The sequence below is a fragment of the Panthera onca genome, chromosome B1 (assembly GCF_046562875.1).
Source record: "Panthera onca isolate mPanOnc1 chromosome B1, mPanOnc1 haplotype 2, whole genome shotgun sequence".
Lineage (NCBI taxonomy): Eukaryota > Metazoa > Chordata > Mammalia > Carnivora > Felidae > Panthera > Panthera onca.
The window spans coordinates 41345595-41366962 of record NC_138342.1 but is presented as its reverse complement, the minus strand read 5'-3'; the positions used below and the strand labels follow the sequence as shown (position 1 = coordinate 41366962).

The 21368-nt window shown below is 42.2% G+C and overlaps 1 protein-coding gene across 6 annotated transcripts in view; it reads right to left on the bottom strand.

Annotated features, from left to right (window-relative positions):
• Nucleotides 1-664: 664 nt before the first annotated feature.
• Nucleotides 665-21368, bottom strand: part of DCUN1D4 (defective in cullin neddylation 1 domain containing 4) — an 84910-nt gene continuing 64206 nt past the window's right edge. For 5 of the 6 annotated variants that reach the window (XM_060655055.3, XM_060655056.3, XM_060655064.3 and 2 more), the window contains 4 exons: nt 18869-18977; nt 6312-6416; nt 4083-4185; nt 665-3978 (listed from right to left, as the gene is read on the bottom strand). In XM_060655055.3, coding sequence (XP_060511038.1) covers nt 3923-3978; nt 4083-4185; nt 6312-6416; nt 18869-18977 — 373 coding nt within the window. In that variant the 3' untranslated portion in view covers nt 665-3922. The remainder of the gene's footprint in view (nt 3979-4082; nt 4186-6311; nt 6417-18868; nt 18978-21368) is intronic. The other variant, XM_060655057.3, reaches the window with a different exon arrangement.

Genomic DNA, 21368 nt, shown 5'->3' with positions numbered 1-21368 from the left:
GCACGTAGTAGACACTCCGTTATCTGCTCGGTATTTTAGAAATATGTGACATGCGGTTGTAGATCTTCTTATCACAGTTTGGCTGAGGAGCGTTTGTACTGTATCTGGAACCGTTCTAGCTTAAAAGAGACTAAAGAGGAATGACAGCCAGATGCAACGCTTTCCTCCAGATTACGAAAACAAAATTGCTATCAAGGCCAATTATCGGTACAAACAGAGATTTTAATCTGTGCTGTATATTAGGTAATAGTCTTGGATCAATGTTAAATTTCTGGAGTGTGATCACTGTATTGCGGTTATAAAAATGTCCCTGTTTCAAAATTGGAGGTCTGGAGCTTCATAATGTAATTTACTCTCAAGTTCAGAAACAAGCGTACCTATCCACAGAGAAGGGCGCACACACCCACACACTCGGTGGTACAGAAAAGGTGGCAAAATGTTAACGAGCAGAAAATCTGGGTGACAGGTATATGGATGGGTGTTCACTGTATTCTTCCGGTTTTTTTTTTCTCTATAGCTTTGAAATTCTTTAATATAAAGAATTGGCACGGGGGGGGGGGGGCGGCGAGGAGAGGAGAAAATAAAAGATAAAAATACTCTGGAACTACTTTCAGTGGTTTTTGAAGCAAAACCCCGGGAAGTGAAGAAAGAATTGACAAGTCAGTTCTGAAACCAAACACAAATACTTTTTATTTATGGGATATCATTTTACATCAATTCCATGAAAACCTAAAACCAGTTTGCTGTACTCAAGTTAGGTGGCATAACAGTATTGTAGTTAAGCTGGAGTCACAGGACTTGCACGCGTTTATGGATGTAATGCAAATACTGACGACACGAAGCGTTCACAGTTACAGGTTGGCTGCTGTCCACTTAACAGTAACCCCCAAGGGAAAGGATTCTATGATAAAAAGCAACCCATGTTTTGGTCTCATTTACAGACACCCAACGTTTAGTTGGTCAATGAATTCTATACATTTATTATACAACATATGAAAGAATAAAAGATAAGGCTTACAGAGGTATTTTAGCAGTTGTAAGAATAAAAACCAAGGGCACAAACTAACTTGGAAAGCTTTCTGTATAAACTTCAAAAGCACTGTTAAAATGGAGACTTGAGAGGCAACAGATGTCCGTTGTTAAATGAGAATCTAGAGGGGTGTCTGGTCAGATTCTGTAAAAACTTAATTCAGAGTTCATGCTTCAAAAAAGCGGCATGTAACATTACAGTGGGTGTTCATGGCAAATCAAATCATGAAACTTCTGACCTACCAGGAAACACCGAGAAGTTGTATTCCATGACAACAGAGTATTGCAATGTGTAGTTCAAAACACAGTGGAAAGAGAGAAAAGGTGTAGACAGGTAAGAAAGAAAAACCAGAAGAAGGCACCCTAATTTCTTTAACATTAACCACTAAATAAGTGTCTGATGACTGCTCAATTTTATGTAACTTAGGAACATTTTTAAGAGAAAAGTATCTTATTACTCATTTGGCCCCTTTTCTGCTCCCTAGAAACAAGTGCTGACTGCATAAAATCAAGAACTGAGGGCAAGCACTCCACAGTCACAGAGGCTTATTTTTCAAGGAAGTTTGAAAATTATTTGGAGTTTTCTAAATATGCAAGATTATCATCACGTTGGAATACGTACTTTCACATTCTGTACCACGAACAGTTTTCACTCGGGTTTTCCGCCCATCATCAAAATGTTCACTATGGATGAAATGTAACGTCTCCCCATAACAATCCTTTTATTTTAGGATTAACTGTGCTTAGTGTTTAAAACATTCTCCAGTTTCTAACAATAACTTTTACAACAACTTTATCTGTGATTCATACTTGTTTAAACAAAACTGCAATTGATCAAATTTAAGAACCGTGGCCATTAAAGTGTGTTTTTGTTTTTTTAACTTTACAGGATACTTTTGGAAACAAATCAAGTTCTTCGCCAATTCAGACTTGGCGATGGCCAATCGCCACTGGAGTAACAGGCACCCGTTGGAACGGAACCCCTTGCAACACATCGGTCCCAAGAGCTGTGCTTGCCATCAACACCTTCTATGCTTCTCGGGTATTAATTTGTGCAAACCGGTATGAATTTGTAAGGTAGAAGTGAGTCTACAATTCCTAAGCAAGGAATGATCAAGTATGCTTAATCACTACAGAGTTTTTCACACTTCTGGTTTATTTCACAGCAAACCAAACATTTCTATTTGGTAGAAAAAGGAAGTAATTTCACTCTACCATATCATGATTTTGTATATGCACACACACCGTATATACATACAAAATTTCTGTCTTTGGTGGTTCAGTTAGGGAAAAAAATAATATGAAAATCTGAACACTGTTTGCAAATAAACTGTGACATAGTGGTCAAGAGTAGCATCGTCTGTGTGCTTTACTCATTTAATGCCATTTAAAGGTTCACATTTAATCCAAAAGATTTTTTTGGCCAGATTTTGAAATAACCCAAACCTCTTCCAATCATTATTTAATCATGGATCCTGCTCACATCTATAGGATTCATTTGTTCAAATGCACCATTAGCTTTTTACTTGGTTTATATCATTAGACTTTTACGTTTTCACAAAACTTTAGGGACTAAATCAGGCATTCAATAGCACCAGTTAGTTGAGGGGAAACATGTTACCTAAAAATTTCCTCAAGAAGGGTAAGGCAAGGGGGGGGAAAAAAAAGACACAGCATACAAACCCCCAAATACCGTCCTGTTTACTCTTGTTTCCTCATCCACATAAATAATGGCTATCACCTTTCTGTACAAATTACCCAGGTAATGAATGACGAGTGGCCCCTCCAGGAAAGGTCCTACTGCGTAATAAAGTTAGCTCAATGCTGGTGGTTTCGTGTCCACTGCCTGCAATGGACATTCTGCCAGGGAAAGCCTAGCATGAGAGAAACGAAACGAAACGAAACGAAACCTCTCGCTTACAGTAGAGTTCTTTTTCCAAAAAACTAGAAAATTAGACACCGTGAAAGCTTAACTGAAAATCCAAACCACAACTAGAAGTGCTCTGCGGTAACAAACTGCCAGCGAACCATTCGGCTTCCACGGAGGAGGCGAAATCAAGGTTACTTCGAATGGCACGGGAAGCATCGGCAGACCCAACACTGACTAGGAGAATGCAAAAGGAGAAACAGAACCGCTGAAGGAAGTTTACGAGAGTTTCAAGCTCGTTTTCAAAAGGTGCGATTTTCATTTGTTCACGTGTACCTATATTCGAACTACTCCGGCTTTAACATCAGAGGATAAAATCCTACACCTCGCATGGTGGAAAGGCTTGTGGCATGGTGCGTGTCTGTATGTTCAAGTAATTAGAACTTCCGTCGTTTAAAAGCGCTCATATTTAAGTAAACCAAATTATATTTGGTATATGCCTCTGAAAATTTAGGACTCCCACCTGCTTCACGAAAGTTGGCCTCTTAAACAAGAAGGTTAATTCAGGTAACATTTGCTTGTGGTAACAGTTGTTCTCTCTTGTTTTCTGAAATGCTACATTTGAGACCAAATAAAGTAGAATTGGTTCGTCTGAAAAAAGGGACTAAGAAATATGCCACAAAAATTATTTTTACAATACAGTTTTGCAGAAATAATCTCTAGGTGAAGCTTTTTCTTTTTATACACATATACAAAATTTAAACAGCAATATACACATCATCACAGTGAGGACGTTGGCAAATTCACCAATCTGTAGTGTAAATACAAACCGCAAAGCAGCCTTCCAAGAGAACAATGCTACACAGCAAGCAGAGCTGACCCGTTCCATAGCAAACACCACAACGTCCCTGCAGAAGGGAGACAGTGCAAGAAAAGCAGCATGCGCTTGGATACAAACAGCAATTTATGGCTAATGGTTGACATATCTGTGGTAACAGTGACTCTCTCGCTGCTATGCATAAAGTCCTAGGACATCTGTTTGTCTTTATACCACTCCACAAACTCGTCCAACAAAACTGGCCCTAAAGAGAGAGAGAAAACAACACGGCTATGAGGCTCTTCCTCACAGGGGGATGTGCGAATGCACGGTGGCGGGGGTGTGAGGGCGCCCAGCGCGGGTACTTACACGCTCCGTCTTCGTCGTAGTTGCTGAGGTCAAGGTTAATTGTCCTGCTAAACTCTAGCACATTGCACCACTGGTCTTTGTTAATAACTTTGTATTTTGATTGCTGATGGAGGGAAAAGTAATATGAATTACCGACACTCAGAATTAACAAATGGCACGGTTTCAACTGCTGTATGAATCAACATAATCAAGTTCACGAAGGTTAACTCTTTCCACTTGAGGTATGGTAAGCACCAATCGAGGACAAGGATGAGAGAGAGCAAGAGAACTGAAGATGACAATTTGCATTAGAAAAATATTATGAGGGCTCAACACAAAATGACAAGCACATCAAAGAAACGTGATTGTTGTCCCTAGAAGTGAAATTCCTAACCTGCAGAAGTCCTTTTATAAAAAAGAGGTAATTAACCTACTTCACAGAGATACTGCAAGAATTAAAAGAGAGAATTTATGTAAAGTACTTCACTCGGTGCTTGGCAGAAAGCAGGGGCCAGAGAAGAGCCGCTCCCACGAATAACGCTGTCCTGAGCGGCACGGCTCACTGCCGGGTGTCAGCACAAAGTACACACAGCAGCGACTTACTGTACGAGAACTTCCAGAGTGCTACCAGCGGTCTCAGAGCTAGGTGCTCTGTCCAGCCACTGAAGAAAGTTACTGTTCTAACAATGCAAAACTTGAATCTGATCACAAAAGTAACAAATCAAGGATACCCATGAAGTGGTTTTTCTGTTCCTCTTAGACAAGAAATATGCCGCAGGTATATTTTAAAGTACACGATTCCTGTAGAAAGACTGAAAACTAAAACCCAGATGCAACAGCTTTGGAATCCTAACCACTAAAAATCAGGAACACCGGAAAACAATACAAGTACATCAAAAAGCAAAGAGCTGAGCCAATGGTTTTGAGGATGCAAACACAAGAGAAACTCAAATGAAAGGATCGCTGTGTCCTTTGAAAAGAAAAAAAGCAAACTAATGTAAAAGAGAGAACAAAGCACAGACTACAAGTTGAACTTCCTAAGCAGTGCAAAGCAAACATCGGTCACGGAAACAGTTGAAGATGCTTCTGGAATTGTGCAGTCAGACCTGCTTGCGGCAAGGTCTCTCAGCTAAAACGCACCTCCCACTCAGGCTCAGTCACTCAACTCCAAGAACAAGGACCTATTTCTACTCATTTTCCAAAGAAAGCTAACATGTCACGGGATGGCCAGAGAAATTAGAACAGACCATTCGCAGACATGGATTGCCATGTAAACAGACACTTCTCACAGTAAAACTAGAGTTTTTAGACCTGTCTTGAGGAGTCCTGGTTAGGAACATCAGAAGCAATTTTTAGTAACAGTCCTCAAAGAATCGGATCAGCTGCAAGTGTTTCCGGACCCATACAAAAAGTGGGTGGCACAGAAGATTACGGCAGGAGTGAAGCCGGTCAGGGTACGGCCCGAGCTTTCCTCAAGGACTCGGCACCCTCATCCTTTCAAGCAAAGGGCACCTTTTAAAGGGTTTGGGGCTGGAGGGCAAGAAGGATGCCATGTGGGACAACCCAAGTAGCTCAAACCTGCATCTCAGACACTCTCAGGTCCTACAGCATCACACAGCATCAAAACCAGCTCCTGAGAACCAGCAGCTCAGCACTTCTGATCATTACCACTTAAAGCAAACAAACAACGATGGAGTGAAACGCTGGCGTTTTTCTAACGCAGACGTGAAGCAAGTGGAAACTGAGGGGGATACTGCCAGTGCGCCTAACGCTCAGGTTGGTCTAGGTCCCCAAGTTCCTGGAGAGAAGACAGATCTCTTATCTATCTAGACGAGACTAGATAACAATATATCACAAACTTCTTTTAGTAAGAAGGCAGAAGGCTGTTTTTTAACCTTTGCTCGCTCAAAGTGGAAATTCATCTAGAGCCACAAAAGAAAGGGAATCTTGCTCATGCAGAGTAGGAAATCCTGACAGAAGTAAAGCTTTCCGAGCGGGGCGAGAGAAAGGAAAGGACAGAGCTCCAGCTGTCTCGCCTGCACCTGCGCCGGGGAGCGATGCGACACATGACCCCACACACAGACACACCCCAAGAAAACGGGTAACTGCTCACGGACAGCAATTACACGTCACCATAATTCCTAAAGGCAGAAAAGTACAACAGACAAAATTACATGAAATGGTTAAATAAAGTATACTTGGTAGTTCTAAGCAAGCAAACATACATTCCATAAAATAGCAATTTGGTACCTCTAAGAATTGGTGAAAAACTGGAAAAAGGGGCCAGATTTTTCCTAATAACAGTCCCAACATGCACTTGGCAGTGTTTATGTCTAGGCTGCGCTGGTCCTTTTCCTGTTTAACAAACAAAAACAAGGATGAGCCAGATGCCCCCAAATAATAAATTCCAATAATCCAAATTTCTATTTCACTTCGACACAAAATTAGTTAACAGCTCATTTATCATACACCATAAAAACCCTGAACCAAGACTAAGGAGGGGGGAGGGGAGGCAGTCAAACGCAACGGAGGGCTTAATCGTTTTGGTACCGTACCAATTTACCACAGGAAATTCATGTCAGCTGAGTGATCACCCTAATGCAAAGTGGATCAGTTAGGTAGTAACAATACCGATGATTATTTCATGGGATAAAGAAAAAGCTACAACTCAATCACTCGCCATTTGACATTTCTGATGATCATCCAAATCATTAGTATTGACCCCAAAGCCCGTGACTTAACTGAACAGAATTTAAGGGTTTCGGTTTCCATGCTTAGGAATCAGGTTTCCTTAATAAAAACCATTTTTTCCAACAATTTCATTTCATTCGTAAATATTTTTCTTGTACCTAAACATGCTGGAATTAAATTCAACTCATAATAAATGCTGGGGCTCTGGGGATTCTAAGAGGACGAATGCATCCCCCTACTCTGTGGGAAAACAGTCTAACCTATTACAGTCCTTCTTACCTTGGATTTATTAGATATGAAATCTCTTAGCAGAATACACCTAACTAGTAGCCCAGTGAAAAACAACATTTTGTAAGGAAACCAGAAGAGAAATATTACATAAACCTGAATATGGGAAGATTAAGCTCAAATTCACTTATATTTGTAATTAGGATCCTCCTCTCTCACTGTCCCCTTCTGTACAAGTTTCCATTCCGGAACTACAAGTGGGTACTTTCTATGCAAAGGGACAAAGGACCTGGGACCATAAGCGGTAACCTCACACATCCAAAGCTAGCCTCCCTGTGGTATTTTAACTACCGTGGCAATTTGCAGAAGTACTTTTCTACAAAGGGAGAAAGTGCCTGGCTATCTCACTCGGGGTGGACTCTAAACGTTCGCCAAATTAACAGACGATGCTGTGACCACCACTGTCAGCCACATATGCAGCCACACATACCTTCCGATAAAATAAATTGTTACCTCAAGGACTTAATGCTGAAATGCTCTTTAGTACACAGAGAATTTCTGGCCATGACACCGGATTTAGAAGTAAAGGACTAAAACAATACAGCAAATGTGAGGGCCTCACTCAACAACAGCAAACAAGGTAGATGCAGATACAGGAGGATGTGCAACAGGGTCTGTCTTTCGGTCCCGGTCATAAAGCATTAACGACCGTTCTCGTACAGACCGGGTCAGATGGCTCCAAGTCACCCTTCTCTGTTACAGGCCACACAACTGAGTCTGAGGATGGCGGGGGCCCAATTCCACAGTTCAATGCCAACAGGTGGCACCTCCTTTCCACGGCGTTCTCTGCCTGTCTCCCGGCCATGCATACGGGTCTTGCTCAGGGCTGCGGTACTCACTCCCACGGAGAGGAAGACAGTAGAAAAGGTGCTCCCGAGATTGCCCACCTTTTGCCCACCACCTCATTGGTTTGTTGCATTTCGGGGGTTCATACTTCTGTGATGCACTGTGCAAGCAAATGGAAAACTTCCTCTTACCCTGTAACATAGGTGTGGCAGACAGCAACAGCACACCACGCTATAAAGCAATCCACAGAAAAATAAAAAAATAATAACGAGTAAACTGTGGAGAACACACGCGGCACCACAGGACTGGGCCCAAACGTCGTTTGTTGAACAACAGCTCGTGTAGCACAGGGCTGACGCCACCGGCATTCTGGAAAAGCTTTCCCTCTGAGCAGTTTGTCATCATTCACCACACCTAAAATCACTAGTCTTGCCTTGATACATTTGTGCCTTCTTCCAACATCAATGCCTCTGTCCCCATCACAATGGACATACACTAAGGTGACAAAAAAAAAAAAAAAAAAAAAAAAAAAAAAGATACGAAGGACCTGGACAGACTCTTTGCAACAATATAATCATCTGACAAACTGATGATCATGAAGGATTTCAATGCATGTGTTTGGCAGTGATGCCAAAACATGGAGGAAAAGGCATCAGACTCACAGGACCGGAAGCTGAACAGCACTCACTTACTCCTGCTCTGCCAGGGTGCCAGCCGGCAGCTCGCAATCACTAACACCATCTTCTGCCTAGCAAATAAGAGAAAGATATTATGGATGCACTCACGGTCGGAACAGTGGCATCTTGCTGGTAACCAACATTGCCAGTGGGGGGACTTGACTAAGTGCGAATGACCATAACTGGAAAGGCTCAAAATTCCTGGAACAGCACAGTTGAGAGATCTCACAGCAAACATCTCCTAAACAGCAAAATGGGAGACACACTCAGGGGGTTCTGTGACAATGATCCTAATGGCAGTCTCTGCAAAGGAGTCCCAATTAAAAGTGAAATGAATCTTCTAGAATGCCATGAGGCAGCCATCAACATCATGGGCAGTTTAAAAAAAAAAAAAAAAAATTCACCTTAACAAATTCAAGGAGTACGGCAAAGACACACAGAAGCTCCTCACGAGAATTTAAATAGTACACTGTCAACACCAACCCTAAGACCCTCTGCTCATAGAGCACCAAGGAGCGAGGGACAGATTTCCGCATCTCAAGGTCAGAATCTAAGCAGAAAGTGCCTTGAGAGAGACAGGCGAGAGTCGCTCAGTATCCCCGAAGGCCCATCAAGGTTAAAGGAGAAGAAACGAAACTTTCCTTCCTGCCTACTCCTGACCCAAAACGTGTAGGTATATATTTCACGCACTTGCATCAACGTAAGATAACACATTAAAAAACAATTGTATTTTTCAAATAATAGGAACCGAACAGGTTCTATACACCAAAGATACACTAACTCCCTACAATACACAACTAGATTCTGCCTTGCTGCCTCCTTAAACACAGATTTTTAAAAAGCAGTTACAGATGAATCAGGCCTCTTAGCGGTGCCGCGTAAAACCAAAGGAATGTATCTGAAGATTTGAGGAAGTTATGTTTTGTATATGGAATAAATGCATTCCTCAGGCTGAAGTCTAACAATAGCTAACGTAGAGAGTAATGAAGTTCTATTAAGGTCTGATCTAAAGTTCTAATACATATACTTTTAAGAAGCACTCTTGTTTATATAAGACTGTTCCAGGATAGGTCTTCTTGTAAAATGTGAAGATTAATCATTTTTTTCCTTAAATGGCTCAAGTGACTTAAGAAACAATAATAGAAACAAAGCAATCAACTGTAAATATGTAAACATAAGTATGGTATTATAAAAATGAATCTTCTAACATCTTTCACATCCAGTATCCAGATATGCTGTATCCGAGGCCCCCAACTGTTCCAGATGATCTAGTTCCTATTTTCACAAAGTGTTCACAGCTTAAGACTTGTATGTGAAAAGGGGGGATGGACCTTGAATTATTAAAATGATGAAGGAAAAAAAGCCTTCAAAATAAAAAAACTTCCTAAAATTTTCGAGACAGCCTTTACTAGATGAGCTCAAGAAACAATATATGTGACCACAATTCACAGACATAGATGGCAAGAACCAAGTCGGAAATCGGTGTGTGAGATCCAAAGGCCTAAACTGAAAACGGAAGACACGCGTCCTGCACTTCCCGCTTGAGACCACAAGGATTACAAAAAATAAAGAGAGAACGCAGTCCTCCTCAACACAGCTACCTAAGAAAACAAACGTAAGGGAAAAATAATGCTAAAGGACTCAAAGCTTACTGTGATTCAGTTTACAAAACTGACAATCCAGTAAATCAGTTTTTTGAGCGGGAGCTTTTTTTTTTTAATGCACATTAAAAACAAGCTAAAAGTCCAAAAAAACCGAGTCCCCTCTCATTGGGAAAAATGAAACTAAATAATTATGCTCTTAGAACTTACCCAGCAACTCACTTACAGATAACAATGTTTGCAAGGCAATTACTTAATTAGGCTAAACTATTGACACTTCCTTTAGAACAAAAGAAAAAAAATCTGCCAACAGGCACAGTCTCTCCTTGTCATTTTATTTGGCACAGACTGTATTACTGTAAGCACTATTCTTGGAAAACAAGTCATTATTTGAGACTTGAGGTATGCAGACAACCTCAACAATGCCCGTGAAGAATAACACAACAACTATTTGCAATTCTACGGGTAACTTTTACGAAGAATTTAATCTGTGCCAGAAATTGTTGTAAGTGCCTTAAACTCATTTAATACAACAACCGTGTCAGGACAGGCATTATTATAATCCCCACTTTATAAATAAGGAAACTGAGGCACGGGGCACTAAATAACATGAACCAGGAAGTGTGAGTGCACGCCTGAGCTCTTCACTGAGTACCACGTCGCTTCCCTGAGAAGGAACGAGGAGAGAGGCTGAAATACTGAGGCATAGGGTCCGATTAGCTTTACAAGTACCTGCTGGGCAAACCTGGGTGTCCACAATAACCACAGCGTAATCTTAAAGATAAAAGTGACCAGATTTTCAGGGTAACCAACCTGGGATTAGATGACTGCATACTCTTCCTGCTTTTGTCCTCGCCCAGGACAAAACCTTCTGTTTTCTTCCTAATTCACAATGAAAACATGAGAAGTGGAGAGGTGTGTGTGTGTGTGTGTGTGTGTGTGTGTGTGTGTGTGTGTGTGTTGGGGGGATTGTGTGGAGAGGGAAACTAGACAGACACACTGGTTAAGAAGTAAGAAATTTATTAGGGGAAGTGACTCAAACCACCGCAACAGGTGTAGGTTAGAGTCGGTGGGATTCTCTGATAAGAGGTTGCTGAACGAGGCCTAGGAAAACTTTCCTTAGTAAACTCTATGAGTGACGTGCTCAGTCACGTCTAATTTGCATGGACAGACATGACTCAGCTGCTATTTTACCGAGAGGAAGACGACACAGGAGCTTTGATCTGTGGGGCTCCTTACATCTTCCCGAAACACCCCCTCAGGAGTGGTCACAGAAGCTGGGAGCCTGAGGCTGGCAAAGCACTAACAGCCAGGGAGGCTGCGGGAACCACCCTGTTGCCCAGTAAGCGCCGTGAGAGCGCCTCCCAGTAAGAGGGGCTCCCACCGGGCTCTTCTGCCTCCACAGAACCCTCTGTTACAACTTCTTAAAGCTTTACTTTGAGGACTGCAAGGGCAAGGACTCCCCCCACAGAGAAATCGCCCGCTGCTCCCTGCACCCCCGCGCCTCACAGGGAGGGCCTCCCTGTTCTCCACCTGGCGGCTCCTCCTGACTCCACTTTCCTCCCCACCCCGTGTGGATGCACCTGTGCTGGTCTAGGAGGCCTCTCGAGTCCCTCTGCCCCCCACGCCCACAGCCTCCTCACTCAATCTGCCCCTTATGTCTCCTTTCTGCACCAAGTCCAAACATCCCGCCAGGGGAAGGCCAAGAACGCCCACTCTTCTCAGGGCTAAGACGCTGCTGCTCTCAGGCCCTCTCAGCCCAACATCTGTCCTCCTCAAAACTCCGAGGTGTCCACTCGCTCCGTGACTTCAGCACGCTACCTGCCTCTGCCACAGAGAACGGAGAAAAATCAAATTTAACGGATATTTAATAACTATTCCCAGATCAACAAAAACTTACTATAGTTTTTTACCTCATTCCATTGGTACAATCTTACTGTCAATAGGTCCTTTGTTTAAAAAGGAATCAAGAGGTTCCTGGGTGGCTCAGGTGGTTAAGCGTCCGACTTGATTTTGGATCGGGTCATGATCTCACCGTTTGTGAGATCGAGCCCTGAATGGGGCTCTGTGCTAAGAGTGTGGAACCTGTTTGGGATTCTCTCTCTCTCTGCCCATCCCCCGCTCACACTATCTCTCTCAAAACAAACTTAAAAAAAATTAAAAAGGAATCAAGAAAAAATGGCTGTTTTATTTAAAGGAATTCATACAATGATATTTGCTTGTATAATAATACCTACATCGAGGAAAAAACCCTTCCACATAAAAATACTCAGATGAAATCCCACTTGTATGGAAAAACTGGCCATTTCAGCCCCTGAATGTATGTCCCACCATCTTCCTCCAACAAGACACCACAGGGTGGTGACAGTTTCCAGTCAGGGAAGGCGCTGTGGCTCTGTGAGAAGACAGTGACATGCACGACAGGGGCGGTGCTTGGGCCCTCCTGCCGTCCCCTCCTTTCTGGCTCAGTCTCATCATCTACATAACAACAACACTGGACCAAGTGGCCTCTAATGCTTTCTTTCAGCTCTAAAGCTCCACAATTCCACGGCATCCATAAGACTAAGTTCAAGTCAAAGTAAAATTAGGAGAAAAAGAATGCAACTTTACAGCCAAGCACTATTTTTAATTGGCTACAAGGTTTGAAAGTGAGGGGGAAAAAAACCCAATCACATCCTCAGGACTATAGTCTTGGTGGAGAGATGTCAAAGAGCTCATTTTACCACTTTCTGGTATTGTACTATAATTTATTTCCTGGTACATTAAAGTATAAAAGAAAATATTTAACATATGCCATTGTTATTTACAACAGGGAATATTTAAGATGTTAAAACGATCAGAAAGTTTCATTTCTATTGAAAGTTTGATTTTTAAAAGGTCTGCTGTGTTAATTATGCATTATTACCTCCAGGAGTCATGTTTTAGTAAGAAAAAAGAAAACATTAGAGGGGGGAAAAAGAAGAACTTGAGTTCTGCTTCTAACCAAGATGCAGTTAAGAGAAATCAGATTTCCCCTTTCACTTCCAACAACCAGAAAATTGGACTGAATATATGAAGTGATGCCTCTCACACACTGGACAACGGACCATGACCACTGAGAAAAAGGAGACAGGAAGTAAGCCCTATGGTGATCCCAAATCACTGTTGGGATACCCCTCTGAGGCCAGAGCACAGGAGGGGGAATCCAAACCAAGTCCAGTGGTCTTGCTGAGTTGGAAAAGACAAGAGTTCAACGACACAAAGGTGGTTATAGTTTGTAGGACAGAATACCAAGGTGGGACCTACACAGAGAGGGATCTAGACATTTACAAAGTGTCTCCCTAGTCATTGGCCAAGGACTTCTCTGTGTCTGTGCAAGAGGAAACTGCCTGAGTCTGGGGAAGGAATCACACTGCAAACAAGCAGGCAGGGTTCCTGCAGGGTTAGGAAGCCCCTGCATTCCTACCAGCTACAGTGAAAGGACCTAACACACATGGCCTGGGGTAGAATCCTCAAAAAGAGTCTTACGGTGAAGCTGAATCACCCCTAGACTGACAGCAATCTCCAAGTAACTATAATTACACACAGGAAAGTTTTTAAATCAAACCTTATTTAAAGGAATACTAGAAAACCCTGGAACCAACAACATAAAATTCACAATATCCAGCATCCAATCAAAAAACAAAGAAACAAAAACTACTAGGAATGTAAAGAACTTGTGAAATACGACGCACAATCAGGATAAAAATTAAGCAATAGAAAGAAATCCAAAAACGACATACATGATGGTACCAGAAGATAAAGTTGTTAAAACAACTGTTATAAACATGTTCTAGATATTCAAGAGGTAGGAGATATTATCACATAATGAGGAGAGAAACATAAAAAAAGGCTCAAAAGGAACTTATAAAGATGAAAAACTACAGTACTTAAAATTAAAAATACACTAGCTAGGATTAACAGAACTAGACACTGCAGAAGAAAAGATTAATATTAGCAGATGTAGCAAGAAATATTACAAAGGGGATGGGGGGGACCCAAAAAACTGAACGTGGCATCACTGCCTTGTAGGACGGTATCGGGCATCTCACATAGGTATAACTATAATCCCAGACAGAGGGCAGAGGAGAACGGAAAAAATGATGAAGAAACAACAGCTGACCAAGTTCCCAATCTAATGCAAACTGTATGTCCAAAGATTCAAAAAACTAAACAAACCCTAACCAAAATAAATATAAGGAAAATTATGCCAATGCATATCATAATCAACTTGCTGAAAAGCAGTGAAAAGAGAATAAAAAACAAAACAAGACACTATGTTCAAAGGAAAAATGAACATCAGACTTATCAGAAATTATACGAGACACCAAGGGAGAGAGATTGTTAAAAGTACTGAAAGAATATTAGATAGTCAATCTAAAATCTTTTACCCAGAAAAGCACCTTCTAAATTGAAGGCAAATTAAAAGCTTAGAGAACTCATTACCAGAAAAGCTGTACTATGAAAAATGTTAAAGGGAATTTCTTGGGTAGAAGGAAAATGATACCAGGAAGAAATTTGAATCTACACAAAAGAAATAAAGAGCACAAAGACGGAGCATCAGAGATATTTTTGCCTATTTAAAGCAAAAATGGTAACAATGTATGCTATGGGCTGAATGTCTGTGGCTCCCCCAAAATTCGTATGTTGACATCCTAACCCCCAAGGTGATGGTTATTAGAAAGCGTGGCCTTTGGGAAGTGGTTAGGGCACGAGGCTGGAGATTAGTGCGCTTATATAAGGAGACCCCAGAAGCTCCCTCTTCCTTTCTGCCATGTGAGGTTACAGTAAAAAGACAGCCATTCAAGGATCAGGCTCCAGGCAATCACCAGATACCTAATCTTGCTGGCAACTTGATCCTGGATCTCCCAGCCTCCCTTCTACAGAAATAGATTCCCGCTACTTAGTCTCTGGTATCTTGTTGTAACAGTTTGAAGAGACTAAGTAAGACAATATATTGTGAGATTTATAGCATATATATATATATATATATATATATATATATACACACACACACACACACACATATATATACGTATATATATATATATACACGTATATATATATATACGTATATATATACGTATATATATATATACGTGTATATATATATATATATATACATATATGTATGTATGTAAAATGTACAACAGCAGCAGAAAGTATGGGAGGGCAAAATGAAAGTCTACTGTTATAAAAGTTCTTGCATTATACATAAAGTAGTAGAATATTATTTGTAGACTATAAAAATTTAAAGATGTATATGTAAAGCCTAGAGCAACCACAAGAAAAATGAAACAGAGATGCAGCTATTAAGACAATGCTGGAATGGAATGATTAAAATGGAATCATTAGAAAAAGCAAACAAAACTCAATCCAAGGAAGTCATGATAAAAAGGAAAAAGAAACAAAACAGATAAGACAAATAGGAAAAAAATACTATAGGAGATGTAAATTTAACCATAGCAATAATTACATTCAATGTACATGGTTTAAGCATCTCAATTAAGACAGGTATTGTCAGACTGTGTATATGGTATCTATAAGAAACTATATCCTACCTATAAGAAACCCACTTTAAATAAAGACACATGGACAGGTTTAAAGTAAAAGGATGGAAAGAGATCTATCATGCAGACTTTAATCAAAAGAAAGCAGGAATGGCTTTATTTGTCTCAGACAGAGCAAACTTCAAATTAAGGAATATTACCAGAGATAAAGAGACATTTCATGATGCTAACATGTCAATTCTTTAAGAGCACAGAACACCATGAAGTAGATCTAAACCTAGTATCTGCTTCAAAATCCATGATGGAAACAACAGAAGGAACAGAGCTGGAGAGTTTAACAATCCCCTCTCAGTGACTGGCAGAGCCTAGCAGGCAGACATCGGGAAGGATACGGAAGACCTGAAACAACACTATCAACCGACATGACCTGACATTTATAAAACACTTCCCTGAACAGCAGCCGAATATTCATTCTTTTTATGTGTTTTACACATAACACATTCATCACAGGAGACCATTCTGGACCACAGATGAGGTCCCCATACCTCTAAGTGAACTGAAATTACACAGGGTATCTTTTCTGACCACAACAGAATTAAACTAGGTATCAATAACAGGAGGCTTATGTGGGAAATCCTAAATACTTGGAAAATAACACCAACAACACACTTGTAAATAACCAGTGGTCAAAGAGGAAATCACAAGGGAAAACAGAAAACATTTTGAACTGAATGCAAATGAAAATACGTACATCTCAAATCTTGTGGGATACAGCTAAATACACCAAAGCAAACCAAAGGATTCAATAATAAATCCATCTTAGGGGCGCCTGGGTGGCTCGGTTAAGCGTGCAACTTCAGCTTCGGCCGTGATCTCACCGTTCGTGGGTTTGAGCCCAACATCGGGCTCTGTGCTGACAGCTCCGAGCCTGGTGCCTGCTTTGGATTGTGTGTGTGTGTGCGTGCGGGCGCGGGACTCTCTGCCCCTCCCCCGTTCACGCTCGCTCTCGCTCTTGCTCTCAAAAATAAACATTGAAAACAATCTTTTAAATCCATTTTAGAGCATATTTTAGCCAAACTGAATCTATTTGGCAATGATTAAATATGCGTGGTATTCACCTTCCATAAAGGGGCTTATTAATTCATTGGTAATGCTCACCAAAAGCAAAGACCTCTGCTGGCTGTTACTGAGGATGCGAAGAAAGAGAAGACACAGTCCCTGGCTCGGTCTGAGAAGACGAACGCCTGTCGTACCCAGACGCCATGGCCGAGCCGGAGGAGGTCGCCAGGGTATGCAGCGAAGGCGCACGACCCCCCAGGACAGGAGGACCCGGGAGGCTGGGCCCAGGCACCCGACGCAGGAGAGAGCTGGGAGAGCACCAACAGGACTCGGGCAGAGGCCCGGAGGGACGAAAGGCAGAAAGCAGAAAGGCCAAAAACGGCGGGCGGCAGGTTCAGCTGACTGGACTTCCCCGCAACACAGGTGCCGTGGGACAAAGGAAGCCTGGGGTGACCGGCAGCCTGGACTTGAGGCCAGAACCCGGGTCTGAGTCCTGGATCCACTGCCGCGGACAGAGTGACCACGGTGCAATCTGTCTGCTTCTCCGAGGCCCACTCTCCTCCTCCGTGAAGTAGACCGAAAACGCCCCTGCCTGTCACTCGAGAGGCTGCAGAGCAGCTGCAGGGGGCGCATGGGGAAGCCCCACGTGACATCCGGGCACCGGGCACCGGGAACTGAAGGCTTCGCCGAGCCGGAAGGCGGCCCAATGACCCTGGGGCCGAAGGTGGAGGAGTGGCACCCTGCTAATGTGATGCTGGAGGGGACGTGACAGAGCCCGGGAATAAGGGGACCACAGCAGTGCAGGCAAGGAGGACCGAGGGCTTCGATCGGATCGGCAAGGCTGCGGTGGAAGGCGCCACAAGAGGCGAGCAAAGGAGTCCCCGGGGCACAGGCTGCGCTGACGGACCACGGCCGGCGACGGGGCTACGGCAGATACGTGGGCAACTCTGGCCCCCAAACAGAAAAGCTGGAAAACAGGGCTTACTTTGGTGAGAAGGTAGAACGCTTCTACACAAACTTTACCAAACAGGAAGAAGCAGCTGACTTTGGGAGGAAAACGATCTCGCGGGATGAAATACTTAATCCTACAAACTGTGTATCTATTCTAAAAGCATCTGGCAAATAACTTCTACATACGATTACGCTAATGCCATTTAGTGGAACACTGTATTTGAATTTCACCATACCATTTCTAACATCTATAAACTTTCACGGGTTGGGATTTTATGTGAAGGTTACGACAAATGCAAAAATGCACAAATGAGGACACCACAGAGAACTACTCATGTGCTACCGCAGATGCACCAGAATTCACCATCGGGTAAACCTCTGGTGCGGAACTAGCAGAGCCAAAGCACGCAAGCAGTGAAAAAGACCAACATGGTGGTAAGAAAAAAGGGAGTCACCTGACACTGAATTCTCTGCTTTAAATCACAATCGATCAATCAAGCCCAATGCCCTGAATGCACCAAACACACCAACTTAACAGAAAACACGACACCGCTCTTGAATGGAGTGTGACCGTGTGGGCTGTGGACTGCGGGCGAATGAACACAATGCCAACTGGTGCCTCAGAATCCACTGCCTACGGCGACGAGGCTGAAAAACTGAGCCTTCATTTCGCTCCAGGAGAACCGCGGTCACACACTTAGCCCAGCCTCACGATGTGACCAACAAGATGCTCACTTTTCAAAATGACGCCTGGAAATTAGGGTTGAATAATGTTCATTGCAATTAGCTTAGGTCAGAAATTCAAACGATTTCCAAATACAATACAGGAAGTGAAACAGAATCAGATCTGCAGTTTAGTCCAGTAACTCAATGGGTGAAGGTTTGTTGTTTCAGGAGAATGAAAAGCTCTTCTAAGCCTATCTAAAAGACATTTAGAAAAGTGTCTATTACATGCCAGTTTATAAATTACTTCTAAGCCAATAGCAAGAGCTATTCAAGGTCTGGCACCATAGCTTTTTGCTAACAAACTACATTTTTGCCCAGAATCAGGGTTAGTGTAGAAAGCGTACATGTAGAAAGAAATCCTAACTAGCACCCTGGGAGTAACTTACTCAACCTTCTTTGCTTGCAGCATGTAAAAACAAACCTCAAAAGGCAATTAAAAAAAAAGGGGGGGGGAGGGCGGGAGGAGAGGGAAACATCTGGATAGGCTCCAGAGAACTCACCCGTGCAAAGTCAAATGCATATCTGTAAATAAGTTTAAAGTTTGTAGAATCATTTAATAATGATCTTAAGTAATCCAAAGTATTTCTGAGCTTTTCTGTTGTATCACATCTAGAAAAACAGAATAAAGGCAAATTATAACCTGAGTTTTTTTTCTTAACTGGGGCAGTAACATGAAACAGAATACCAAAAGACAATAAAGCCCTGGAGTTGCAACACATTCAGGATGACCCATTTCCCCACGTTTTTGATTTTTAAAAATTTCAAATGTACAGAAAAACGGAAAGAATAATGAACAAGCACCCATATACCCATCCCCTCAGTTCATAACACACATTGTCACATTTGTGCTCTCGTGTGCACTTTTTTCCGTACCACTTGAAAGTAACTTACTAACATGATGACACTTCACTCCTAAACACTTAAATACCATCATCACTCCTAATATTCTACCAGCGTAAACTTTCTTAGCTAATACACAACCCATATACAAAGTTCCCCAGTGTTCCCTCAATTTTCTTCACAGATGCTTTTTCTTGATCCAGGATCCAATCAAGGCTCACGCATTGCTTTTAGTGGTCATATCTCCTTAGTCTCCAGAAGGGTGTCACCTCTCTTCTTTCTTGACAATGCCATTTTTGAGAACGGTTGTTTTGTAGAATCTCCGTTTGTCAGATAATTTCCCTCTGATTATACTTAAGCTAAATGGTTCTGACAACACTGCTTGTGAGGCCCTTCTCAGTGCACCCCATGAGAGGACTTGTAACGTCAGTCTGTCCCATTAGGAGCCACGGTAAATGGACTCATTCAGTTAAGGTAACCTCCCTCAGATTCTCCATGAACAGGTATTTTCCCTCCTCTGAAACAGTATGTAATCTGTGGGATGATATCTTGAGACTGTGAATCTTGTTCCCGAACAACCTTCCATCCGGTGGTTTTAGCCTCCACTGGTGATACCACCTGAATTGGCTTTGCATTTGAAGATGCAAAACGATGATTTTTCGGACTCTACCACCCTCACCGGCTGAAGTTATTCTATAAAGAAGAGTTCTACGCACCACCTTTCGCGTTTTCTGGACTTAAGGATTTTTGCTTTTGATTCAGTGTTATAATCTTTTACCGCCTTTATTCTTTTTGGTGCACAAATCGTCCTCATTTGGGCAGTGGCCCATTCAAGCTGGTGCCAGTGTCCTTCTGACATGTGCCATCAGTCTTTGAGCACGTCCTTGCTTATGGTACAAGATATTCCAGCTCACCTTGTACTTTCTCTACCCTAGACTTGAAATCAGCTATATCTCCAGGGAGCTTTGGTGATGAAAACCTGTTTTTACAGATAAGGGACACACTGTTTATTTTTCCTAAGGAAGCAGACTGATTGGCTAATTTTACAAACTAATTTTCTGTTCCTCGTATCTAGCCCTTAAAAATGAGAACCAAGAGTCACCATTTCCATCAGCAAAATCAAAGCTTTTCAATGCTGGACGTGCTTTCTTGTGTTCCCTGTAGGGCTTTCACCTACCACTAAGCATAAGTAATACACAGTAAAAGTATTATCAACGTAAACAGTTTATATACTTTATAAACTAAAATACCGTTCATACGTTCACATCATAGATCAGCACACTGATCTATCTTTAGCAATAAATTTGTAAAGGTTTCTTTTTGTAGCTAACTACAAAACAGTCCCCATAATCTACTGAGATAATAAAATACCTAAAAGTCAAAAATTAGAGTAAATGTTTCACTTCTATGAATCTACAACAATTTAGAATGTGCTGTATTTCTTCTGGATGTTTGAAAACTGAAAAAGATAATAATTAGACTGTTTTAGAAGTCAGAAAAGGCAGGGGCGGCTGGGTGGCTCAGTCGGTTGGGCATCTGACTGCGGCTCAGGTCATGATCTCCCCGTTCGTGAGTTCGAGCCCCGCGTCGGGCTCTGTGCTGACAGCTCAGAGCTTGGAGCCTGCTTGTGATTCTGCTGTGTCTCCCTCTCTCTCTGCCCCTCCCCCGCTTGCGCTCTGTTTCTCAAAAATGAATCAATGTTAAAAAAAAAAAAAAAAAAAAAACTGTTTTAAGAAGTCAGAAAAGGCTTCTTTAAGGGACTGAAATGTTAGCTAATGGCCGCGAGCAGAAACAGGATATTTCTGGAGCAGAGGGTTTTCCAGATAAAAGGAACAGCATGCGCAAAGGCCCAGTGGCAGAAGGGAGCATGCCAAGCTCAAAGACTAAAGAAACCCACTGTGACCAAACGGAAGAGAGTAAGAGGGGAAGTGGTTCCAGGATAAGGCTGAAAGGGAGGTGAGGCCAGGCCATAAAGGGTTTTGTGGTCCATACTGTTTTTTGTTTTTTAAATTGAATCCTAGAAACACTGGAAGCCACCTCCAACCATGGGAGAGACCACAATCAGGCTTGCATCTTGAAAAATTCACTCTGAATCTCTGTGGAGAAAGGCTGCGGAAGAAAAAAAAGAGAGATGCCGATAGCCTAGTTAGAGATCTAGCG